We start from the raw sequence: 27,850 nt of genomic DNA on the forward strand, positions 1-27,850 counted from the left end.
GAGAGTAAGAGGATGAGAGAGTGTGTTTGTGTGTGTCCATGCATGTGTGTGTGTGTGTGTGTGTGTGTTTGAGGAAGAGAGAGATACAGGGAGTGAGAGAAGACATATATAATTTGCTGGGTTATGTGTGTATATGTGGTACATGCAAGAGAATTTGAAGTGGGCAGACATGCAATGATTTGAAATGGTAATAAAAAATTCAAAAACAAAACAAATAATAGCGTTTTTCACCTGTTGCTTTAAAAAAACATCTTAAGAAACATTTCAATAAAAGTCATATACGTTTCCATTTCATTTACAAAAGTAGCAAAACAAAACCCATGAGACTACATTTACAGAAGTGCTAGGCAGTGAGGAGACATAACAGTAAGACTAGGAAGGTTTACTGTTACACACACTTTCACATGGCGGTCAAGCCAATGGAGGGATCAGGTCGGAGAACGGAGGAGAGCAGGTTTGGAGGCATAGAAAATGGAATAGATTAAAAACAATAAAAACATGAGGAATGTAAATTGCCAACGAGTTCTAAAGTGTCATATCACTGTTACATAAAAAATAAAGACAAAAACGATATTGTAAAACGTTCTAGAACAGGGTAGTTTTAGGGGGATTGTTTGGCCTGGGAAAACTCCTTCTGAATCATCAGCTACATCCTCTACTTCATATACAAAGATGTCTGGGACAATATCAAATCATGTGAAAACAATCAAATTAAATGAATATATGAACAAACAGTGCTGTTAATTTCTATCATAAATTATCTGGAAAAAAATAAGATCACATAACAGAAAATGGATTGGGGCAATGGTACCTTTGACACACTTGGGGGCCAGTATGAAAAAATGTATGCACTCACTAACTGTAAGTGGCTCTGGATAAGAGCGTCTGCTAAACGACGTAAATGTAAATAAGAGCGTCTGCTAAATGACTAAAATGTAAATAAGAGCGTCTGCTAAATGACGTAAATGTAAATGTAAGAAGCCTGTTGTCTTGTGTTTATACTGCAACTGATCTATGTTGTGCATTTGTCCCCAGCAGTTCACTACAACCAGCATACGCTGCCAGAATAGCTCTTATATAACTCCATTGTTTAAGTTCATCAGTGCTGATTAGGTCTTAAAGTGCAGTCATGTGTCTTGATATCACACCATGGATCTGTGTCTAGTTGAAGGACACGTGGACAGGATGATATCGCCCCATGGATCTGTCTAGTTGAAGGACACGTGGACAGGATGATATCGCCCCATGGATCTGTCTAGTTGAAGGACACGTGGACAGGATGACATCGCCCCATGGATCTGTCTAGTTGAAGGACACGTGGACAGGATGATATCGCCCCATGGATCTGTCTAGTTGAAGGACACGTGGACAGGATGATATCGCCCCATGGATCTGTCTAGTTGAAGGACACGTGGACAGGATGATATCGCCCCATGGATCTGTCTAGTTGAAGGACACGTGGACAGGATGATATCGCCCCATGGATCTGTCTAGTTGAAGGACACGTGGACAGGATGATATCGCCCCATGGATCTGTCTAGTTGAAGGACACGTGGACAGGATGATATCGCCCCATGGATCTGTCTAGTTGAAGGACACGTGGACAGGATGATATCGCCCCATGGATCTGTCTAGTTGAAGGACACGTGGACAGGATGATATCACACCATGGATCTGTCTAGTTGAAGGACACGTGGACAGGATGATACTCACAGCCTCTCTTGGGCTCGGTCTTCTGTTAAATGGCACCCTGCTACAGGCCATTCACTGTCATGTGCTATAGCAGCTGTTATAAACAGGTGTGTGCTCTTCCATTAGTTAAAATATATGAGTGTTATTGTTCTCACTAGGTATAGGTATAATAACAGTAAGTACCTTTAAATACTTGTGGTTATTAGTTTATATTATGACATGAAAAATATGTTTTTTTTCTGTGTATTTGAATAGTGGCTTCAGTGTGGACCAAATAAAGATCTGCTGTAAGTGTGTTAGGGCTAGACAACAGGGTTGTTTTACGGGTGTTAAATACCTCTTTCATCCCTCAATATAAGGAACGCTTCATACAGATGGCATGAAATACACTATAGATACTGCCCCATGTCCTATACTATAGATACTGCCCCATGTCCCATACTATAGATACTGCCCCATGTCCTATACTATAGATACTGCCCCATACTATAGATACTGCCCCATGTCCTATACTATAGATACTGCCCCATGTCCTATACTATAGATACTGCCCCATGTCCTATACTATAGATACCGCCCCATGTCCTATACTATGGATACTGCCCCATGTCCCATACTATAGATACTGCCCCATGTCCTATACTATAGATACTGCCCCATACTATAGATACTGCCCCATGTCCTATACTATAGATACTGCCCCATGTCCTATACTATAGATACTGCCCCATGTCCTATACTATAGATACTGCCCCATGTCCCATACTATAGATACTGCCCCATGTCCTATACTATAGATACTGCCCCATGTCCTATACTATAGATACTGCCCCATGTCCTATACTATAGATACTGCCCCATGTCCTATACTATAGATACTGCCCCATGTCCTATACTATAGATACTGCCCCATGTCCCATACTATAGATACTGCCCCATGTCCTATACTATAGATACTGCCCCATGTCCCATACTATAGATACTGCCCCATGTTCTATACTATAGATACTGCCCCATGTCCTATACTATAGATACTGCCCCATGTCCTACACTATAGATACTGCCCCATGTCCTACACTATAGATACTGCCCCATGTCCTATACTATAGATACTGCCCCATGTCCTATACTATAGATACTGCCCCATGTCCTACACTATAGATACTGCCCCATGTCCTACACTATAGATACTGCCCCATGTCCCATACTATAGATACTGCCCCATGTCCCATACTATAGATACTGCCCCATGTCCTATACTATAGATACTGCCCCATGTCCCATACTATAGATACTGCCCCATGTTCTATACTATAGAAACTGCCCCATGTCCTATACTATAGATACTGCCCCATGTCCTATACTATAGATACTGCCCCATGTCCTATCCTATAGATACTGCCCCATGTCCTATACTATAGATACTGCCCCATGTCCTACACTATAGATACTGCCCCATGTCCCATACTATAGATACTGCCCCATGTCCTATACTATAGATCCTGCCCCATGTCCCATACTATAGATACTGCCCCATCTCCTATCCTATAGATACTGCCCCATACTATAGATACTGCCCCATGTCCTATACTATAGATACTGCCCCATGTCCTATACTATAGATACTGCCCCATGTCCTATACTATAGATACCGCCCCATGTCCTATACTATAGATACTGCCCCATGTCCCATACTATAGATACTGCCCCATGTTCTATACTATAGATACTGCCCCATGTCCTATACTATAGATACTGCCCCATGTCCTACACTATAGATACTGCCCCATGTCCTACACTATAGATCCTGCCCCATGTCCCATACTATAGATACTGCCCCATGTCCCATACTATAGATACTGCCCCATGTCCCATACTATAGATACTGCCCCATGTCCTATACTATAGATACTGCCCCATGTCCTATACTATAGATACTGCCCCATGTCCTATACTATAGATACTGCCCCATGTCCTATACTATAGATACTGCCCCATGTCCTATACTACAGATACTGCCCCATGTCCTATACTATAGATCCTGCCCCACGTCCTATACTATAGATACTTAAATGCCCATGTACTGTTATAATCTCCACCCGGCACAGCCAGAAGGGGACTGGCCACCCCTCAGAGCCTGGTTCTTCTCTAGGTTTCTTCCTAGGTTCCTGCCTTTCTAGGGAGTTTTTCCTAGCCACCGTGCTTCTACATCTGCATTGGTTACTGTTTGGGGTTTTAGACTGGGTTTCTGTATAGCACTTTGTGACATCTGCTGATGTAAAATGGGCTTTATAAATACATTTGATTGATTGATTGATTGATTGATTGACTATAGATAATGCCCCATGTCCTATACTATAGATACTGCCCCATGTCCTATACTATAGATACTGCCCCATGTCCTATACTATAGATACTGCCCCATGTCCTACACTATAGATACTGCCCCATGTCCCATACTATAGATACTGCCCCATGTCCTATACTATAGATACTGCCCCATGTCCTATACTATAGATACTGCCCCATGTCCCATACTATAGATACTGCCCCATGTTCTATACTATAGAAACTGCCCCATGTCCTATACTATAGATACTGCCCCATGTCCTATACTATAGATACTGCCCCATGTCCTATACTATAGATACTGCCCCATGTCCCATACTATAGATACTGCCCCATGTCCCATACTATAGATACTGCCCCATGTCCCATACTATAGATACTGCCCCATGTCCTATACTATAGATACTGCCCCATGTCCTATACTATAGATACTGCCCCATGTCCTATACTATAGATACTGCCCCATGTCCTATCCTATAGATACTGCCCCATGTCCTATACTATAGATACTGCCCCATGTCCTACACTATAGATACTGCCCCATGTCCCATACTATAGATACTGCCCCATGTCCTATACTATAGATACTGCCCCATGTCCCATACTATAGATACTGCCCCATCTCCTATCCTATAGATACTGCCCCATACTATAGATACTGCCCCATGTCCTATACTATAGATACTGCCCCATGTCCTATACTATAGATACTGCCCCATGTCCTATACTATAGATACCGCCCCATGTCCTATACTATAGATACTGCCCCATGTCCCATACTATAGATACTGCCCCATGTTCTATACTATAGATACTGCCCCATGTCCTATACTATAGATACTGCCCCATGTCCTACACTATAGATACTGCCCCATGTCCTACACTATAGATACTGCCCCATGTCCTATACTATAGATACTGCCCCATGTCCTATACTATAGATACTGCCCCATGTCCCATACTATAGATACTGCCCCATGTTCTATACTATAGATACTGCCCCATGTCCTATACTATAGATACTGCCCCATGTCCTATACTATAGATACTGCCCCATGTCCTATACTATAGATACTGCCCCATGTCCTATACTATAGATACTGCCCCATGTCCTATACTATAGATACTGCCCCATGTCCTATACTATAGATACTGCCCCATGTTCTATACTATAGATACTGCCCCATGTCCTATACTATAGATACTGCCCCATGTCCTACACTATAGATCCTGCCCCATGTCCCATACTATAGATACTGCCCCATGTCCTATACTATAGATACTGCCCCATGTCCTATACTATAGATACTGCCCCATGTCCTATACTATAGATACTGCCCCATGTCCTATACTATAGATACTGCCCCATGTTCTATACTATAGATACTGCCCCATGTCCTATACTATAGATACTGCCCCATGTCCTATACTATAGATACTGCCCCATGTCCTATACTATAGATACTGCCCCATGTCCTATACTATAGATACTGCCCCATGTCCTATACTATAGATCCTGCCCCACGTCCTATACTATAGATACTTAAATGCCCATGTACTGTTATAATCTCCACCCGGCACAGCCAGAAGGGGACTGGCCACCCCTCAGAGCCTGGTTCCTCTCTAGGTTTCTTCCTAGGTTCCTGCCTTTCTAGGGAGTTTTTCCTAGCCACCGTGCTTCTACATCTGCATTGCTTGCTGTTTGGGGTTTTAGACTGGGTTTCTGTATAGCACTTTGTGACATCTGCTGATGTAAAATGGGCTTTATAAATACATTTGATTGATTGATTGATTGATTGACTATAGATAATGGCCCATGTCCTATACTATAGATACTGCCCCATGTCCCATACTATAGATACTGCCCCATGTCCTATACTATAGATACTGCCCCATGTCCTATACTATAGATACTGCCCCATGTTCTATACTATAGATACTGCCCCATGTTCTATACTATAGATACTGCCCCATGTCCTATACTATAGATACTGCCCCATGTCCCATACTATAGATACTGCCCCATGTCACATAATTTAGACATGACCGGGAAACAAAACAAAACCTACAATCCCTTTTCATTCTACTTTACTTTACATTTTAAACCTAATTTAAGGCTTCTATTCAATCCGTATCGTGGAAGTTCAGCGTTACAGCGTGATTGACATTTAAAGGCAATGTTCCCTCTTTAGCGGAGACTGCATTCACGGTAAACGCTGCAATATGTCGTCTCAATCGGAAATTATCTTTACATTTCCATCGTGCAATCTGTAACGCTTCAGTGATCCAGATTTACTAGAGCCCATAAAGTGTGTATTTTCAGTGGTTTAAATCCCAAAAGTCATCAGGAGACACTTCTTTCCTACTCCTCAGAATAACCTCTGACCCTATTTGTGACCCTGGTCTAAGTCTTTCCTACTCCTCAGAATAACCTCTGACCCTATCTGTGACCCTGGTCTAAGTCTTTCCTACTCCTCAGAATAACCTATGACCCTATCTGTGACCCTGGTCTAAGTCTTTCCTACTCCTCAGAATAACCTCTGACCCTATCTGTGACCCTGGTCTAAGTCTTTCCTACTCCTCAGAATAACCTCTGACCCTATCTGTGACCCTGGTCTAAGTCTTTCCTACTCCTCAGAATAACCTATGACTCTATTTGTGACCCTGGTCTAAGTCTTTCCTACTTCTCAGAATAACCTCTGACCCTATATGTGACCCTGGTCTAAGTCTTTCCTACTCCTCAGAATAACCTCTGACCCTATCTGTGACCCTGGTCTAAGTCTTTCCTACTCCTCAGAATAACCTCTGACCCTATCTGTGACCCTGGTCTAAGTCTTTCCTACTCCTCAGAATAACCTCTGACCCTATCTGTGACCCTGGTCTAAGTCTTTCCTACTCCTCAGAATAACCTATGACTCTATTTGTGACCCTGGTCTAAGTCTTTCCTACTTCTCAGAATAACCTCTGACCCTATATGTGACCCTGGTCTAAGTCTTTCCTACTCCTCAGAATAACCTCTGACCCTATCTGTGACCCTGGTCTAAGTCTTTCCTACTCCTCAGAATAACCTCTGACCCTATCTGTGACCCTGGTCTAAGTCTTTCATCACATCACACAAACCCCAAGTTCAGTGGGCTGGCAGGGACATGATGGAGGGCATGCCCATGGGGTGAAGTTGGGGTCAGTAGGTGGATTAGACATGCCCTGCCCTGGGGTGTCTGTGTGTTGGGAGTGGCTATGAGACCGGCACAGGCTGGCAGTGGTTGAGGAAGCAGTGGCACGACACAAACGCGCAGTGAGATGTGGGTTGGGTCTGAAGTCATCATAACCTGGTGTGTACATTGGCGATGCTTTTTGGTGGAAGGTCCTTGACGGAGAGCTCTCCCGTATCTCCCCCGGTGTCTCCTGCCCCATGGTCGGTGCTCTCACAGCTGCTCTGTGGCGACTCTGGAGGGGGCTTGTACAGAACGCTGGCCAGCAGGAAGAACAGCGTGCCAAGAACCTGACAGAAGGAGGTTATAGAGAATGAGACATGCACTATGGTTACAGGAGGTTATAGAGAATGAGACATGCACTATGGTTACAGGAGGGTCTAGAGAATGAGACATGCACTATGGTTACAGGAGGGTCTAGAGAATGAGACATGCACTATGGTTACAGGAGGGTCTAGAGAATGAGACATGCACTATGGTTACAGGAGGGTCTAGAGAATGAGACATGCACTATGGTTACAGGAGGTTATAGAGAATGAGACATGCACTATGGTTACAGGAGGTTATAGAGAATGAGACATGCACTATGGTTACAGGAGGTTATAGAGAATGAGACATGCACTATGGTTACAGGAGGTTATAGAGAATGAGACATGCACTATGGTTACAGGAGGGTATAGAGAATGAGACATGCACTATGGTTACAGGAGGGTCTAGAGAATGAGACATGCACTATGGTTACAGGAGGGTCTAGAGAATGAGACATGCACTATGGTTACAGGAGGTTATAGAGAATGAGACATGCACTATGGTTACAGGAGGTTATAGAGAATGAGACATACACTATGGTTACAGGAGGGTCTAGAGAATGAGACATGCACTATGGTTACAGGAGGTTATAGAGAATGAGACATGCACTATGGTTACAGGAGGGTCTAGAGAATGAGACATGCACTATGGTTACAGGAGGGTCTAGAGAATGAGACATGCACTATGGTTACAGGAGGGTCTAGAGAATGAGACATGCACTATGGTTACAGGAGGGTCTAGAGAATGAGACATACACTATGGTTACAGGAGGGTCTAGAGAATGAGACATGCACTATGGTTACAGGAGGGTCTAGAGAATGAGACATGCACTATGGTTACAGGAGGTTATAGAGAATGAGACATGCACTATGGTTACAGGAGGGTCTAGAGAATGAGACATGCACTATGGTTACAGGAGGGTCTAGAGAATGAGACATGCACTATGGTTACAGGAGGGTCTAGAGAATGAGACATGCACTATGGTTACAGGAGGGTCTAGAGAATGAGACATGCACTATGGTTACAGGAGGTTATAGAGAATGAGACATGCACTATGATTACAGGAGGGTCTAGAGAATGAGACATACACTATGGTTACAGGAGGGTCTAGAGAATGAGACATGCACTATGGTTACAGGAGGGTCTAGAGAATGAGACATGCACTATGGTTACAGGAGGTTATAGAGAATGAGACATGCACTATGGTTACAGGAGGTTATAGAGAATGAGACATGCACTATGGTTACAGGAGGGTCTAGAGAATGAGACATGCACTATGGTTACAGGAGGGTCTAGAGAATGAGACATGCACTATGGTTACAGGAGGGTCTAGAGAATGAGACATGCACTATGGTTACAGGAGGGTCTAGAGAATGAGACATGCACTATGGTTACAGGAGGGTCTAGAGAATGAGACATACACTATGGTTACAGGAGGTTATAGAGAATGAGACATGCACTATGGTTACAGGAGGGTCTAGAGAATGAGACATGCACTATGGTTACAGGAGGGTCTAGAGAATGAGACATGCACTATGGTTACAGGAGGGTCTAGAGAATGAGACATGCACTATGGTTACAGGAGGGTCTAGAGAATGAGACATGCACTATGGTTACAGGAGGTTATAGAGAATGAGACATGCACTATGGTTACAGGAGGTTATAGAGAATGAGACATACACTATGGTTACAGGAGGGTCTAGAGAATGAGACATGCACTATGGTTACAGGAGGGTATAGAGAATGAGACATGCACTATGGTTACAGGAGGGTCTAGAGAATGAGACATGCACTATGGTTACAGGAGGGTCTAGAGAATGAGACATACACTATGGTTACAGGAGGGTCTAGAGAATGAGACATGCACTATGGTTACAGGAGGGTCTAGAGAATGAGACATGCACTATGGTTACAGGAGGGTCTAGATAATGAGACATGCACTATGGTTACAGGAGGTTATAGAGAATGAGACATGCACTATGGTTACAGGAGGGTCTAGAGAATGAGACATGCACTATGGTTACAGGAGGGTCTAGAGAATGAGACATACACTATGGTTACAGGAGGTTATAGAGAATGAGACATGCACTATGGTTACAGGAGAGAGAATATAATTCTCTCTCAGTTAAACAAACATTTGATATGGTCACGAGTATAAAGAAAGTCCTATAACAGAATTCTACAACAGTCCAGACAGTATGTAGGCCTTGAGTTACCTTGTAGATGATGCCAGCCATGAGTGTATAACGGCTCATGGCAGAGTTCTGGTAGAGGTAGCAGGAACCCTGCTCTCCACACTGGTCCTGCCACAGCAGGCATGAGATGTCGATCACAGAGCCAAACGCTATCGGGCCTGGGATGCCACCTTCAGGAAGAACATATCACATTATATAATGCTTGTTGTTGGGACTCTCAGGCTACAAGGCCACATTTATCAAATCAAATTCAGCAACAGCATGAAATACCTAGACTTCGCACCACGATCCACTGGATCCCCAGTCCAAAGGACCTCTGGCTGTCTGGAACACACCTGTAGGGGGCGACAGAGAGCAGTTCCGATTCACAGTTCACACACTGAGGTTACTCGTTCAGACATGGTTATAACAGAATATACCACAGTTCTCTCGCTCTCTTTTGACTGTCTGGTCTGTACCCACCTGAGGGTAGCAGTGAGGGTTAGGGTCTGTACCCACCTGAGGGTAGCAGTGAGGGTAGGAGTTAGGGTATGTACCCAGCTGAGGGTAGCAGTGAGGGTTAGGGTCTGTACCCACCTGAGGGTAGCAGTGAGGGTAGGAGTTAGGGTATGTACCCACCTGAGGGTAGCAGTGAGGGTTAGGGTCTGTACCCAGCTGAGGGTAGCAGTGAGGGTTAGGGTCTGTACCCACCTGAGGGTAGCAGTGACGGTTAGGGTCTGTACCCACCTGAGGGTAGCAGTGAGGGTTAGGGTCTGTACCCAGCTGAGGGTAGCAGTGAGGGTTAGGGTCTGTACCCACCTGAGGGTAGCAGTGAGGGTTAGGGTCTGTACCCAGCTGAGTGTAGCAGTGAGGGTTAGGGTCTGTACCCACCTGAGGGTAGCAGTGAGGGTTAGGGTCTGTACCCACCTGAGGGTAGCAGTGAGGGTTAGGGTCTGTACCCACCTGAGGGTAGCAGTGAGGGTTAGGGTCTGTACCCACCTGAGGGTAGCAGTGAGGGTTAGGGTCTGTACCCACCTGAGGGTAGCAGTGAGGGTTAGGGTCTGTACCCACCTGAGGGTGGCAGTGAGGGTTAGGGTCTGTACCCACCTGAGGGTAGCAGTGAGGGCAGGGATACTACACAGGAAGGTGAAGGAGATGACGATGAAGAGGAAGGTGAGGAAGGCTGGCATGTGACTACAGGAGCTGGTGCACTTCCCATCCAGAGCCAGACCCTCCTGCCCCAACGTGACGTTCCCCTCCACCACACAGCTGCAGCCAGAGTACACCTGACCAGGGACACCATAGAGAAGGGACAGAGTCAACATGTATACTGACTTCCAATCGTTCATCTTCATTAACTATTGTATCTCATTTAACTCATTTATTTAATGTATCTTCATTTAACACACATCTAACACAGACAGTAGACCTGTTACACAGATTCTGTCCTGCCTATCGATTTTTTAACAATTACAGCTGCAATCAGAGTGAGATGTTTGCTGAAGGGTTGGTTGGCTACCTGTCTGCCTGTGGAGACCTCTGTGTGGTTGATGGTCCTGCAGCCTGCGTGGCAGGGGGAGTAATACATCACACCGTCAGCTCCACACACTGGGTTATAGAGCTCTCGTAAACAGTGACAGTCTGCATTACAGCCCACCGTCAGGTTGTCCCCCAACCAAGAGCTTAGAGAGAAAGAAAGAGAGAGAGAGAGAAATAGAGTTGAAAGGTTGTTTATGTATGACATCCATGATCAATATCTCTCTCTGTATGCAGTAGTATTATACTGTGTCATAGTTCTAGTCGGTCCCCCTGTGCACCAGTCTGTAGGGTTGCCACAATTACGTACAACCGTGTAACCGACGGTGTTGGATGAAGACCGGCAGGAAAATAAAATAACCGTCATAAACATTTTATTTTTTTATTTTTTTATCGGCGATAACATGTACTCTTAGCAACGTGATAACTTTGTTTCCCCTTGCTGAAACAAGCAAGGTGTTCTAGCAAACAATGAATAGAATGGGCTTGGAACCTCTAACCCTGGCAATTTGACTGGGAAACTCATAGGTACACTCACAATGGCTGCCTGGTATTGTGATGCAATATTTTCCATGGTAATGTAGAATGTTAATTAAAATGATGTTAACTGATGTGGCTCATGCAATGTAATGTGTTTTTTGTAATGTCAGCGGAGTTGAAATCACAGCACATATTGGTGGGTACACTCTAGGTTCAAAATATACAGGTTATCCCATGACTCCTTGCGCCACTATTCAACAAGGGACCAGCTTCCGCATTTGGAATGACTGGGAGTGAATGGTAGCAGCACAGAAAGTTAACCATCAGAGTGAAAAAGAAACACAATCATAGTGAATTTCAGCTAACTACTCAGTGAAAACATAGCATAACTGCTTTACTGTCATTCTATTCATTTAGACGTTTAAACAATTATTTACAGACACTTTATTCGTGGATTTCCTGACCGCTGGTCACGTTTTCACTGCTAATCCTGTACAATCCAGCAACGGTGCTGGTCCCATGAATCTATTTATTTTCTAAACGCTTCCGTATGGAATTATTACGTTGTCTTAAACCTTTCCATCTTCAACCTGGCTTTTACTTCTAGCTGTGCTCCTATGGGTACACTCAGGGGGAGATACGGACACACATTGAGATTCTGACTACAGGGAGTACAGCTATGACCGGAAGTTACTTTTACGTAGCAGGTTAGGATAATTAAGATGGCAGGTTAGAAGACTTAGTTAGGTTAAGGTTAGGAAAAGGGTTAGGGTTAGCTAAAATGCTCTCCTAACCTGCTACGAAAAGTAAATTCTGGTTGTAGCTGTACTCCCATCTAGCCACATCATTGACTTGAATGGGGACGCCCGTTCTATTCATTCCATTTCTATGGCAGCAGATGCGGTCAGGAGTGGAGGAAAGGAGAAAATGTGCGTACAATAATAACTATATATATAGATATAGTACCAGTTAAAAGTTTGGACACACCAACTCACTCAAGGGTTTTTCTTTACTTTTACTATTTTCTACATTGTAGAATAATAGTGAAGACATCAAAACGATGAAATAACGCATATAGAATCAGGTAGTAACCAAAAAAGTGTTAAACAACAACAAACTTTTTATTTTAGATTATTCAGAGTAGCCACCCTTTGCCTTGATGACAGCTTTGCACACTCTTGGCATTCTCTCAACCAGCTTCATGAGGTAGTCACCTGGAATGCATTCAATTAACAGGTGTGCATTCCTTAAATGTTAATGTGTGGAATGTCTATCCTTCTTAATGTATCTGAGCCAATCAGTTGTATTGTGACAAGGGGGGGGGGGGGGGGGGGGTGTACAGAAGATAGCCCTATTTGGTAAAAGACCAAGTCCATATTATGGCAAGAACAGCTCAAATAAGCAAAGAGAAACGACAGTCCATCATTACTTTAAGACATGAAGGTCAGTCAATACAGAACATTTCAAGAACTTTGAACGTTTCTTCAAGTGCAGTCGCAAATACCATCAAGTGCTATGATGAAACTGTCTCTCATGAGGACCACCACAGGAATGGAAGACCCAGAGTTACCTCTGCTGCAGAGGATAAGTTCATTAGAGTTACCAGCCTTAGAAATAGCAGCCCAAATAAATGCTTCACAGAGTTCAAGTCACACACAAATCTCAACATCAACTGTTCAGAGGGGACTGTTTGAATCAGGCCTTTATGGTCAAATTGCTGCAAATAAACTACTACTAAAGGACACCAATAAGAAGAAGAGACCTGCTTCGGCCAAGAAACAGTAGCAATGGACATTAGACCAGTGGAAATGTGTCCTTTGGTCTGGAGTCCAAATTTGAGATTTTTGGTTCCAACCGCCGTGTCTTTGTGAGACGCAGTGTGGGTGAACGGATTATCTCCGCATTTGTAGTTCCCACCGTAAAGCATGGAGGAGGAGGTGTTATGGTGTGGGGGTGCTTTGCTGGTGACACTGTCTGTGATTTATTTAGAATTCAAGGCACACTTAACCAGCATGCCTACCACAGCATTCTGCAGCGAAACGTCATCCCATCTGGTTTGGGCTTAGTGGGACTATCACTTGTTTTTCAACAGGACAATGACCCAACACACCTCCAGGTTGTGTAAGGGCTATTTTATCAAGAAGGAGAGTGATGGAGTGCTGCAACATGATGACCTGGCCTCCACAATCCCCTGACCTCAACCCAATTGAGATGGTTTGGGATGAGTCGGACCGCAGAGTGAAGGAAAAGCAGCCAACAAGTGGTCAACATATGACGGAACTCCTTCAAGACTGTTGGAAAAGCATTGAAGGTGAAGCTGGTTGAGAGAATGCCAAGAGTGTGCAAAGCTGTCATCAAGGTAAAGGGAGGCTATGTGAAGAATCTCAAATATAAAATATATTTTGATTTGTTTAACACTTGTTTGGTTACTACATGATTTCATATGTGTTATTTCATTGTTTTGATTATTCTACTATGTAGAAAATAGTAAAAATAAAGAAAAACCCTTGAATGAGTAGGTGTGTCCAAACTTTTGACTGGTACTGTATATAATTATAATTATTTTATTTCAATTATTTTTTTGCTATTCGAACGGTTATTATGGAGACCGTGGCCATTTGGCTTGCCAATTACCGCCATGCAAAATTCCATGACCGTCACAGCCCTACCAGTCTGTTCAGCTAACATTCCACTCCTTTGTACTCAAAATAATAGGTATGACGAAATAATGTCAAATATCCCTTCTAATGGACACAGATGGTCTCTCCACCGGGCCTGGTCTGGGCTTACCTGTTGCGGAGGTTGTTGGCTTGCTCATAGTACTGTTCATTGTACTCCTTGTTGTACTGATGGCCCGGTGGCAGGTTGCTGCGGTAGGGGGAAGTCACCCCGGCCATGGGGATGTTGGGACAGTGGATGAGGAAGATGAATATGGCCAGTAGACTGATGAGCGCACACACCATGCAGAACCTAATGATGCCACGGCAACGTAGGTTCAGCTTCTTCACGATGTAGCCGCCCAGGAAAGTGCCCCCTCCGCCCGCAGGCACCACCATGTAGCCTGGTGGGAGGAGAGGGAAGGTTAGTACCATGTAGCCTGGTGGGGGGAGAGGGAAGGTTAGTACCATGTAGCCTGGTGGGGGGAGAGGGAAGGTTAGTACCATGTAGCCTGGTGGGGGGAGAGGGAAGGTTAATACCATGTAGCCTGGTGGGAGGAGAGGGAAGGTTAGTACCATGTAGCCTGGTGGGAGGAGAGGGAGGGTTAATACCATGTAGCCTGGTGGGAGGAGAGGGAAGGTTAGTACCATGTAGCCTGGTGGGAGGAGAGGGACGGTTAATACCATGTAGCCTGGTGGGAGGAGAGGGAAGGTTAATACCATGTAGCCTGGTGGGAGGAGAGGGAAGGTTAGTACCATGTAGCCTGGTGGGAGGAGAGGGAAGGTTAGTACCATGTAGCCTGGTGGGGGGAGAGGGAAGGTTAATACCATGTAGCCTGGTGGGAGGAGAGGGAAGGTTAGTACCATGTAGCCTGGTGGGAGGAGAGGGAAGGTTAATACCATGTAGCCTGGTGGGAGGAGAGGGAAGGTTAATACCATGTAGCCTGGTGGGAGGAGAGGGAAGGTTAGTACCATGTAGCCTGGTGGGAGGAGAGGGAAGGTTAATACCATGTAGCCTGGTGGGAGGAGAGGGAAGGTTAATACCATGTAGCCTGGTGGGAGGAGAGGGAAGGTTAGTACCATGTAGCCTGGTGGGAGGAGAGGGAAGGTTAGTACCATGTAGCCTGGTGGGGGGAGAGGGAAGGTTAATACCATGTAGCCTGGTGGGAGGAGAGGGAAGGTTAGTACCATGTAGCCTGGTGGGAGGAGAGGTAAGGTTAGTACCATGTAGCCTGGTGGGGGGAGAGGGAAGGTTAATACCATGTAGCCTGGTGGGGGGAGAGGGAAGGTTAGTACCATGTAGCCTGGTGGGAGGAGAGGGAGGGTTAATACCATGTAGCCTGGTGGGGGGAGAGGGAGGGTTAGTACCATGTAGCCTGGTGGGGGGAGAGGGAAGGTTAATACCATGTAGCCTGGTGGGAGGAGAGGGAAGGTTAGTACCATGTAGCCTAGTGGGAGGAGAGGGAAGGTTAGTACCATGTAGCCTGGTGGGAGGAGAGGGAAGGTTAGTACCATGTAGCCTGGTGGGGGGAGAGGGAAGGTTAATACCATGTAGCCTGGTGGGAGGAGAGGGAAGGTTAGTACCATGTAGCCTAGTGGGAGGAGAGGGAAGGTTAGTACCATGTGTATGTGAGGGATGAGGATGGATGAGGATGGAGGAATAACTAGCTAAATAGTAGTACTGTGACTAAGGGTGCTTTCACATATCCCCTGTATGATCCAGATCCTGAAGCATTAAGTACCCTGATCCACGCTATACAGGATGGCTGAAACGCAAACAAACCCTGGCTGAAACGAATACGGGTCCAAGATCCAGAGTACCAGGTATTGTGACGTGGCAGCGTGAGTCGCATGGAACTTTCCCCCCCATTGTAAACAAGCTAGCTCGCTAACGTCATGTAGAATGTGCATCTCACATCTTGAAGTGGATATTTTCAGGTCTTGCGAAAGTACAAATAATTCTGTAGAATTCTCACAAATGCTTCGGGAAACCGAATCAGAGAACGTCATACGTGAAAACACCCCATGAGAGGTAGGGTTTCTTATATGTCACATGCACTCAGGGGTGAAACTAGATGTAATATATTCCTGGTAGGTGACCAATTGTTTTTTTCTTTATGAATAGAATTACATCCCTGTTAATTTAGCAGGATCCCTGTGGGCCTAACAGTAAAGATTTGTCATTTTACTTTTAAAATATATTACCTTTTAATGTGGCATAAACACAACCAGTCATGATGTTTTCATCTGATTGTCAAACAATCACTTCAATAGGCTCCTGTAAGACGGGATACCTGCGCATGTACATCTCCTCTAAAGTCATTTCTGCATTCGTACAGTGCACTGTGCATCCACCATTTGATGAATGGAAAGAGACATCTGTTACAAAACACCAAAAAGTCTAATGATTAGGCCTACACTTGTAACCTGAATTGATGCGCCCACAGCTGTTGTGCGCGTCTTGGCCACACAGCTGTTGTGCGCGTCTTGGCCACTCATCTCTGCCTTCACAAAATGTAACTTTTATCGTTGAACCACACCAGATTTATGGAGCGTATTCCACAAGTTTTTTGCGACTGACATGCGCTAATGATAAATAGTAGTGTAAATAGCCTACAGTTTCCTTGGCATCTTTGTGTGAATTATTGTGATAGGCTCAAGTTCAACAGGTACGGCATACAGCAACTATTTATTTTGCCGGTGCATGCAGGGGTGAAAGTAAGCCGGTAAGGTCCGGTACGGAGTACCAGCGGTACGGAGTACCAGCAAAATAAATAGTGATGGTATGCCGTACCAGTTAAACATGAGCGTATCACAATAATGAATACAAAGATGCCAAGGAAACTGTAGGCTATTAGAGCCTGGTTGTGTTCGTGTTCTGATGCTCTCTCACCAAACCAGATGGCTGCCTCAGATGCACTCAGGCTGAACTGAGACTCTAGGAACTTGGGGCCGAAGGTGGACATGCCAGCGATGAGGGTGGCCTCTGTGGCCCCCGCCAGACACAGGAAGAGGAAGGGAGGGTTTTTCAGCAGAAGCAACACTGACCTGGAGAGAGAGAGAGATGGAGAGAGAGAGTGACAGAGAGAGAGAGAGAGAGAGAGAGAGAGAGAGAGAGAGAGAGAGAGAGAGAGAGAGAGAGAGAGAGAGAGTGAACGGGGTTATTTCTTTAGTAAGATCTTCTGTTCTTAATTAAAGTAAGGCTCATCCATAATCTCTAACACTAAGACCTGGGCCCATTTAGCCTTTTAGATATACTGTATATGAACACACTCTTGGTGGTATCTAGAACCAAAAAGGGTTATTCGGCTGTCCCCATAGGAGAACCCTTTGAAGAACCACTTTTGGTTCCAGGTAGAACCCTTTTGGGTTCCATGTAGAACCCTTTCTACAGAGGGCTCTACATGGAACCCAACAGAGTTATACTTGGAACCAAAAAGGGTTCTACCTGGAACTAAAAAGCGTTCTCCTATGAGGACAGCAGCAGAACCCTTTTTTAACCTTTTTTCTAAGAGTGTAAGTTTATTTGGACAGAGATCCTAGATCAGCCCTCCTACTCTGAGATACTTTACTACCATGTTATATAACACTATGTAATCTGTGTCCTGTTTCCTCTCAGTAATCCCCCATTGCCATGGAGAACCAGTCTAAATGGAGCCATAATAAACACAGCGACTATGCATGGAAGGATAACAACACTATCTTATTTAAGGCCTAGATTCAATCCGGACCGCGGAAGATCCGTGCTATAGCGCGATTGACATTGAGCCGACATATGTCGCATTTACTGTGAATGCGGAAACATTGCCTTTAAAATGTGAATAGCTGATCTCAGTCTCATGGTGTGAGAGTTAATTGGTAGAGAAGTAGAGTGGAAGGCATGGTTCCTCTTGTATCGTAGAGTCACCTACTGTACCTAGGCATGTCTTTCACTGACTTCCCAAACTGAGGGTCTGATGCACTGGCCTGACTGCCATCTTTCAGCTGATGGGCCTCAGACACACGCATGGCCACATACTTCTGAGAGCCTGGAGAGAGAAGGGCGAAATCCAGATATATATATGTTGATGTCAAAGACTGCGTTAGTTGCTGATCTGATTGGGAAGTGTTCTGTTTTGTGGTGCTGGTGAAGTGACAGTAAGTTGGTCAGTAACCTGGTAGTTGGCGTGGGTAGCCCAGGATGGGCAGGGCGATGACCAGTGCTGCGGCTCCTCCTGCCAGGAAGCCAATCCACCAGGCCCCTACCCACAGAGGGTTCTCTGGAGTCAGCTCTGTCCTACACACAGGGAGGATGCACAGAAGAAGACATGAAGAAGAGGACAAAGAGTGTGAGATTGCCAATAATTAAGTAAATGTTACACTGCAAATGACCACTAGAGGGTACTATTCAATATCTGTAGAATGGCCACTAGAGGGTACTATTGTATATCTGTAGGAAGGCATTTCTCCTTTTAAGGTGAAACCATTTTTATACAGTCTCCGGGTCCAGCTGATTCAGATACGGTAAGTACTGACAGATTAAGGAGCTGTTCCTCTGAGCTGAGTCCAGGTGTATGGTAGGTGGAGACAGACAGATAGATGGAGGTACTCCCGTCATGTGGACCTCTATGGACAGACGGAGGTACTCACGTCATGTGGACCTCTATGGACAGACGGAGGTACTCACGTCATGTGGACCTCTATGGACAGACGGAGGTACTCACGTCATGTGGACCTCTATGGACAGACGGAGGTACTCCCGTCATGTGGACCTCTATGGACAGACGGAGGTACTCACGTCGTGTGGACCTCTATGGACAGACGGAGGTACTCACGTCGTGTGGACCTCTATGGACAGACGGAGGTACTCACGTCGTGTGGACCTCTATGGACAGACGGAGGTACTCACGTCGTGTGGACCTCTATGGACAGACGGAGGTACTCACGTCGTGTGGACCTCTATGGACAGACGGAGGTACTCACGTCGTGTGGACCTCTATGGACAGACGGAGGTACTCACGTCGTGTGGACCTCTATGGACAGACGGAGGTACTCACGTCATGTGGACCTCTATGGACAGACGGAGGTACTCACGTCATGTGGACCTCTATGGACAGACGGAGGTACTCACGTCATGTGGACCTCTATGGACAGACGGAGGTACTCACGTCATGTGGACCTCTATGGACAGACGGAGGTACTCACGTCATGTGGACCTCTATGGACAGACGGAGGTACTCACGTCATGTGGACCTCTATGGACAGACGGAGGTACTCACGTCATGTGGACCTCTATGGACAGACGGAGGTACTCACGTCATGTGGACCTCTATGGACAGACGGAGGTACTCACGTCATGTGGACCTCTATGGACAGACGGAGGTACTCACGTCATGTGGACCTCTATGGACAGACGGAGGTACTCACGTCATGTGGACCTCTATGGACAGACGGAGGTACTCACGTCATGTGGACCTCTATGGACAGACGGAGGTACTCACGTCATGTGGACCTCTATGGACAGACGGAGGTACTCACGTCATGTGGACCTCTATGGACAGACGGAGGTACTCACGTCATGTGGACCTCTATGGACAGACGGAGGTACTCACGTCATGTGGACCTCTATGGACAGACGGAGGTACTCACGTCATGTGGACCTCTATGGACAGACGGAGGTACTCACGTCATGTGGACCTCTATGGACAGACGGAGGTACTCACGTCATGTGGACCTCTATGGACAGACGGAGGTACTCACGTCATGTGGACCTCTATGGACAGACGGAGGTACTCACGTCATGTGGACCTCTATGGACAGACGGAGGTACTCACGTCATGTGGACCTCTATGGACAGACGGAGGTACTCACGTCATGTGGACCTCTATGGACAGACGGAGGTACTCACGTCATGTGGACCTCTATGGACAGACGGAGGTACTCACGTCATGTGGACCTCTATGGACAGACGGAGGTACTCACGTCATGTGGACCTCTATGGACAGACGGAGGTACTCACGTCATGTGGACCTCTATGGACAGACGGAGGTACTCACGTCATGTGGACCTCTATGGACAGACGGAGGTACTCACGTCATGTGGACCTCTATGGACAGACGGAGGTACTCACTTCATGTGGACCTCTATGGACAGACGGAGGTACTCACGTCATGTGGACCTCTATGGACAGACGGAGGTACTCACGTCATGTGGACCTCTATGGACAGACGGAGGTACTCACGTCATGTGGACCTCTATGGACAGACGGAGGTACTCACGTCATGTGGACCTCTATGGACAGACGGAGGTACTCACGTCATGTGGACCTCTATGGACAGACGGAGGTACTCACGTCATGTGGACCTCTGTGTAGATGTTGAGGAAGTATCCTCCTAGGAGGTACCCTGCTGCTGGACCCACGATGGCTGCTGTATAGAAGATCCCTGAGGAGACAGACAGACAGAGACCAGAGGAGAGCTGCGTCAGTTAGGGACTACTTACTTCCCCTCAAACGGGTTAAAAGACCTCATTGTTCCTGTCTAAACGGTGCTTTCCCGAGTGGCGCAGTGGTCTAGCTGTGCCACTAGAGGTCCTGGTTCGAATCCAGGCTCTGTCGTAGCCGGCCGCGACCGGGAGACCCATGGGGCGGCGCACAATTGGCCCAGGGTAGGGGAGGGAATGGCTGGCAGGGATGTAGCTCAGTTGGTAGAGCATGGCGTTTGCAACGCCAGGGTTGTGGGTTCGTTTCCCATAGGGGGCCAGTATGAAAAATATATATATATATATATGCACTCACTAAGTCGCTCTGGATAAGAGCATCTGCTAAATGACAAAAAAAATGTAAAAGACCTCATTGTTCCTTCCTCAACTTGGTTAAAAGACCTCATTGTTCCTTCCTCAACTGGGTTAAAAGACCTCATTGTTCCTTCCTCAACTGGGTTAAAAGACCTCATTTTTGATGGTTTGGTTTTCATCTGTGTTGTTTATTTTGATTGATAACACAGAGACAGACTGAGTCCGTTCACTGAGTTCTCACTGGAGTCAGTGAAGTGGCGATTGTCTTCTATTGCCTCTGTTTCCATAGAAATGAGAATAGCAGGTGAGAGGCACAATTCAAGGGCATATTATTGATGTTTGTGGTGAAACTGCTGAATGGAAAGATGGGAGGTATAAGGGAGCCTGAGAGGGTCAAAATTGTAGGCCTGATTCTGGATGTGACATTGATCCTCCTTGATGGCAGGTCAATAGGGAACAGATGTAGCGGGGGTTTCTGTGGCTTGTCTGCTGAAATTCAGTTGGAGACAAAATGACATAATGTTACCCACATCCAAGTTGAACAATTGTAATCAACATCCAAGCTCAATCAACAGGGGTGTAACAGTCTGTCATTGTTTTAGAGTTCAATCCTGCCATTCTGAGCCATTAGATACAATCCTCACTACACGTATGATTTCACATCTAACGCGTCTTTCGTGAGTCATTCTCGGCCAAGTGACATCTCATGGGTAAGCCTAATGACCATCACACCAGTGAATCAGACTATGCTCACATCCCCACATCCTGTTTCCTGTCATTCCCCCCTCGTCTGACGAGTCTCACAGCATTCTGGTTACTGCTGCTGCGCCACTCTGTGGTCTCGGACCACCCACACACGCCTAATGCAGAAGAAACCACCTGGTTATAATTCACACAGGGTATCAGTCAGCCGCCAAAAACAAAGCCAGCACAGGAAGAAGAAGAGTATTTGGACGATGGTCTACACCATCTGCAAATCAAGTAAGCCATGATCTGCAGAACACAGGTCTTTTGACACGGTACACTTACGTTTAAAGGAAACATTGTAACATTATTAAAAACAATGGAAACTTTTCTCTAGTGGATGACAAAGATATGCACCACATGAATAAATATGAACAGTGTAGGAAATACAAAACATATCAGAAAAAGATCAGAACAACGGTCAAAGAGTGTTGTGCTTAGTGACTCACCGATGTACACTGGAGCGTAGCTGGACTTGACGTTCTCGTCCAGGTAGGTGACCCCCAGAGTGTAGAGGGGCGTGGCTCCCACCCCATGCAGGAACTGGCCCAGCATGAAGACAAAGCGGTAGCTGGACAGGCCCCCGCCCTCCCTCTCATGGCACGGGCTGGTACGGTTCCCCGTGCACACCCCTGTCCGCTCGGGCATGCTTACCTGGTACGGGGGAGTGGTGAAGTGGGGCAGGGCGAAAACCAGAGATCCCAGCGCCATAACCAGCACCCCACTGCCCAGCCAGCGAGGCTTGTGCCCCGTCCCACCAAAGTAACTGACAAAGGCCAGGCACACACAGGCAGCGATGTCGTAGGAGCTGGCGATGAGCCCCGTCTGGTAGCTGCGCAGGTCAAAGCGTCTCTCTATTGAGGTCACCACGGTGTTGATGAAGCCGTTGATAATCATGCCCTGGAGGAAGGAGGCCACACACAGGAAGAACAGTACCCAGCGAGGGGTGTTGAAAGTCTGGATGACTCGGGGCGTCAGGGCCCCCCAGCCACACAGCCCTTCTGAGTCAGTGGGGATGAATGTGAGGCCCAGCGGGGTCTCCGCAGGTACCTCGCCCATGTAAAGCTGTCCAGGCAGTGGCGTAGCAGCCCCGGTGAGGATGATGCGGCTAGCGGGGCCGTTTCCAGCGGGGCTGCCAGGGCCTGAACCCACTGGGCTATCCTCCAGAGAGTCCAGTGGGCTGGGTGTCTCTAGGCAGGGGCCCATAGGTCCGTCCTGGAGGTCCAGGAGCTCCTGCTTGGAGCTGAAGGAGACGTCGGCATTGAGCAGGATGGGCATGGCCACAGGGAGGGGCTCTCTGAGAGGGATAGAAGGGCCTGGGAGACGGGAGGACTGTGGGGGAGAAGGAGCGTGCTGTAAGAAAGGGATATTTTTCTCCTTTTGGCTACTGTCTGTACTCCTATCTCACCCAGTGTCTGTGTATGCCATTGAGCAGTGAAAGTGTCTGCAGGTCGAAAGCAGTCCTCTGCCAGAGGGGACCACTACACAGGGGAACGGACAGGACTTGCCTTACTGGGGCCTCTGGGAAACGTCATCCTAAAGAAGGAGAGAGGAGAGGACCGTCAGACATTATCACAATGTGTTCTTTTAAAAATATGAAAATGTGGGGATTCAAAAAATAATGATTAGAATAAAACAGGTGAATTTAATCAAAGCCAATTCCTTCCTGTCTAGTGCCTGCTGACAGATAGAGTGTGTGTGTCTCTGGTCTGGTCGAGTACAAAGTACAGGTAGCTCCACCGATGCTACACTCATCTCACATAAAACAATCACCCACAAGGACAAGGGGACAGAGGGAACACTTGAGGGGAATATGAACCAGCTGTGTGTAAGTGACAAGACAAGACAAATGGAATGATGAGATATGGAGGGCAGTGGCTAGAAGGCCAGTGACGACGAACGCCGAAGCCTTCCCGAACAAGGAGGGGAGGCAGCTTCGGGGGAAGTCGTGACACATACTCTATCTATTCAGTGGATGTTCCCTATATACTCTACTGGCTCTCAAGAACATTATCCTCCATGAATGACAGTTGAAATACTTTGAATAATATCTCTGATAAAGTAATGGTACCATATGAGGGTAATAATGTATGCAAATGAACCCAGTGACTGCACATGGTTATGTGGAACAGAAGAAAGAGAGCACAGGCTAACAGGCTAACAGGCTAACAGGTGAACCAAAGGTCATTCATCTGGTGATCAGCTAACCCCTAGATCTCTCACCCCACCCCACCCCACCCCACCCCACCTTACCCCACCTCACCCCATCCCATCTCACCCCCCCTCACCCCACCAAACCCTACCTCACCTCACCCCACCGCACCGCACCTCACCCCACCACACCCCACCACACCTCACCCCACCTCTCCCCACCTCACCGCACCCCACCACACCCCACCTCACCTCATCACACCTCACCACACCTTACCTCACCCCACCGCACCCCACCTCACCTCATCTCACCACACCACACCTCACCTCACCCCACCTCACCACACCTCACCTCACTCCACCTCACCTCACCCCACCTCACCTCACCCTACTTCACCTCACCTCACCACACCTCACTCCACCACACCTCACCTCACCGCACCTCACCGCACCCCACCACACCCCACCCCATCTCACCACACCTCACCCCATCTCACCACACCTTACCTCACCTCACCCCATCTCACCACACCTCACCACACCTTACCTCACGACACCTCACTCCACCTCACCCCACCTCACCCCACCTCACTCCACCTCACCTCACCCCACCTCACCTCACCTCACCCCACCTCACCTCACCCTACCTCACCCCACCCCACCCCACCTCACCTCCACTTCTCATTCCCCACAATGAATAAAGAAATGAAAAGAGATGGTAAGGCAGCGGTACTGAGGTGTAGGCCTAACTCTGTCAACGGCTTGTGTGTGTGTGTGTGTGTGTGTGTGTGTGTGTGTGTGTGTGTGTGTGTGTGTGTGTGTGTGTGTGTGTGTGTGTGTGTGTGTGTGTGTGTGTGTGTGTCCACGGTTCAGACAGCTGGCCACAGCTATAGTAGGTTCTCTCCTCAATAGTCCTATCTTTACATGACACTGTTTAACAATGCAAACTCTCTCACAGTTGAAACAGAAACCCAGTGCCCTTATACCAAAGGCATAACAGGGATTGACATGAAGGAAGGGTTGTCCTATTACCTGGGGCAAGTGAACTGAGTAGTCATGCTAGTTGGGCGTGCTGGGAGGTTTCCCATTTGGGCAGGTGATTAAAAAAAGTAAAAACAACCAAACTGAATCCCAGAAGCCTAAAACTGATCTTATTCTTTTCTAGATACAGTGCATTCAGAAAGTATTCAGACCCCTTGACTTTTTCCACATTTTGTTACGTTACAGCCTACTTCTAAAATATTTAGAATAAAACAGGTGAATTTAATGTAAGACAATTCCTTTCTGTCTAGTGCCTGCTGACAGATAGAGTGTGTGTGTCTCTGGTCTGGTCGGGTTTAGCCCGGTCTCGTGGTACTGTACTGTACTGCCTATTACCCTCCTATGATGGTGCCAGGGCGCTGGAGCGGTCCAGAGGACCAGAATAAAACACTAAAGGGATTATCTCTGCATGGTAGAGCTGGTCCAAGGAAAGTCTGTAACACTTTAACACAACTACACAGCTCTTCTCTGTCCAGACACACAGGTTCAAATCAAATCAAATGAAACGTTATTTGTCACATGGTAGGTTGCCCATTTGGGCAGGTGATTTAAAAAACGGAAAACAACCAAACTGCAAAGAATTCCAGTAGACTTTTGTTACAGCCTTCTTCTAAAATTGATTAAATTGTTTTTTTTTTCCCCTCATCAATCTACGGAAAGTATTCAGACCCCTTGACTTGTTCCACATTATGTTACGTTACAGCCTTATTCTAAAATGGATTAAATCGTTTTTTTCCTCATCAATCCACACACAATATCCCATAATGACAAAGCAAAAACTGGTTTTTAGAAATGTTTGCAAATGTATAAAAAAAAAAAAACTGAAATATAACATTTACATAAATATTCAGATCCTTTACTCAGTACTTTGTTGAAGCACCTTTGGCAGTGATTACAGCCTCGAGTCTTCTTGGGTATGACGCTACAAGCTTGGCACACGTATTTGGGGAGTTTCTCCCATTCTTCTCTGCAGATGCTCTCAAGCTCTGTCAGGTTGGATGGGGTGCGTTGCTGCACAGCTATTTTCAGGTCTCTCCAGAGAAGTTTGATCGGGTTCAAGTCCGGGCTCTGGCTGGGCCACTCAAAGACATTCAGAGACTTGTCCCGAAGCCACTCCTGCGTTGTCTTGGCTGTGTGCTTAGGGTCGTTGTCCTGTTGGAAGGTGAACCTTCGCCCCAGTCTGAGGTCCTGAGCACTCTGGAGCAGGTTTTCATCAAGGATCTCTCTGTACTTTACTCCGTTCATCTTTCCCTCGATCCTGACTAGTCTCCCAGTACCTGCCGCTGAAAAACATCCCCACAGCATGATGCTGCCACCACCATCCTTCACCGTAGGGATGGTGCCAGGTTTCCACCAGACTTGAACCTTGGCATTCAGGCCAAAGAGTTCAATCTTGGTTTCATCAGACCAGAGAATCTTGTTTCTCATGGTCTGAGAGTCCTTTAGGTGCCTTTTGGCAAACTCCAAGCGGGCTGTCTGGCCACTGTACCATAAAAGCCTAATTGGTGGAGTGCTGCAGAGATGGTTGTCCTTCTGGAAGCTTCTCCCATCTCCAGAGGTACTCTGGAGCTCTGTCAGATAGACCATCGGGTTCTTGAACACCTCTCTGACCAAGGCCCTTCTCCTCCGATTGCCCAGTTTGGCCGGGCAGCCAGCTCTAGGAAGAGTCTTGGTGGTTCCAAACTTCTTCCATTTAAGAATGATGGAGGCCACTGTGTTCTTGGGGACCTTCAATGCTGTAGAAATGTATTTGTTAACCTTCCCCAGATCTGTGCCTCGACACAATCTAGTCTCGGAGCTCTATGGACAAGTCCTTCGACATCATGGCTTGGTATTTGCACTGACATGCACTGTCAACTGTGGGACCTTATATAGACAGGAGTGTGCCTTTCCAAATCATGTCCAATCAATATAATTCACCACTGGTGGACTCCAATCAAGTTGTAGAAACATCTCAAGGATGATCAATGGAAACAGGATGCACCTGAGCTAAATTTCGAGTCTCATAGCAAAGGGTCTGATTACTTATGTAAATAAGGTTTATATATATATATATATATATATATATATATATATATACAGTGGGGAGAACAAGTATTTGATACACTGCCAATTTTGCAGGTTTTCCTACTTACAAAGCATGTAGAGGTCTGTAATTTTTATCATTGGTACACTTCAACTGTGAGAGACGGAATCTAAAACAAAAATTCAGAAAATCACATTGTATGATCTTTAAGTGACTAATGTGCATTTTATTGCATGACATAAGTATTTGATACATCAGAAAAGCAGAACTTAATATTTGGTACAGAAACCTTTGTTTGCAATTACAGAGATCATACGTTTCCTGTAGGTCTTGACCAGGTTTGCACACACTGCAGCAGGAATTTTGGCCCACTCCTCCATACAGACCTTCTCTAGATCCTTCAGGTTTCGGGGCCGTCGCTGGGCAATACGGACTTTCAGCTCGCTCCAAAGATTTTCTATTGGGTTCAGGTCTGGAGACTGGCTAGGCCACTCCAGGACCTTGAGATGCTTCTTACGGAGCCACTCCTTAGTTGCCCTGGCTGTGTGTTTTGGGTCGTTGTCATGCTGGAAAACCCAGCCACGACCCACCTTCAATGCTCTTACTGAGGGAAGGAGGTTGTTGGCCAAAATCTCGCAATACATGGCCCCATCCATCCTCCCCTCAATACGGTGCAGTTGTCCTGTCCCCTTTGCAGAAAAGCAT

At 46.5% G+C, this 27,850-nt stretch overlaps 1 protein-coding gene across 1 annotated transcript; it reads right to left on the reverse strand.

Moving 5' to 3' along the window:
• Positions 1–7,363: 7,363 nt before the first annotated feature.
• On the reverse strand, positions 7,364–23,205 carry LOC311121608 (solute carrier organic anion transporter family member 4A1-like; the record flags this gene model as incomplete). Its single annotated transcript, XM_084196072.1, has 11 exons — positions 7,364–7,543; positions 9,779–9,927; positions 10,028–10,092; positions 10,844–11,022; positions 11,256–11,418; positions 14,543–14,813; positions 17,303–17,457; positions 18,326–18,437; positions 18,564–18,685; positions 20,741–20,831; positions 22,377–23,205. 11 exons carry the CDS (start codon positions 23,203–23,205, stop codon positions 7,364–7,366), a joined length of 2,316 nt encoding a protein of 771 aa, XP_084052198.1.
• Between the last annotated feature and the right edge of the window lie 4,645 nt (positions 23,206–27,850).

The sequence above is a fragment of the Coregonus lavaretus genome (genome assembly GCF_964263955.1).
Source record: "Coregonus lavaretus genome assembly, contig: HAP1_SCAFFOLD_805, whole genome shotgun sequence".
Classification (NCBI taxonomy): domain Eukaryota; kingdom Metazoa; phylum Chordata; class Actinopteri; order Salmoniformes; family Salmonidae; genus Coregonus; species Coregonus lavaretus.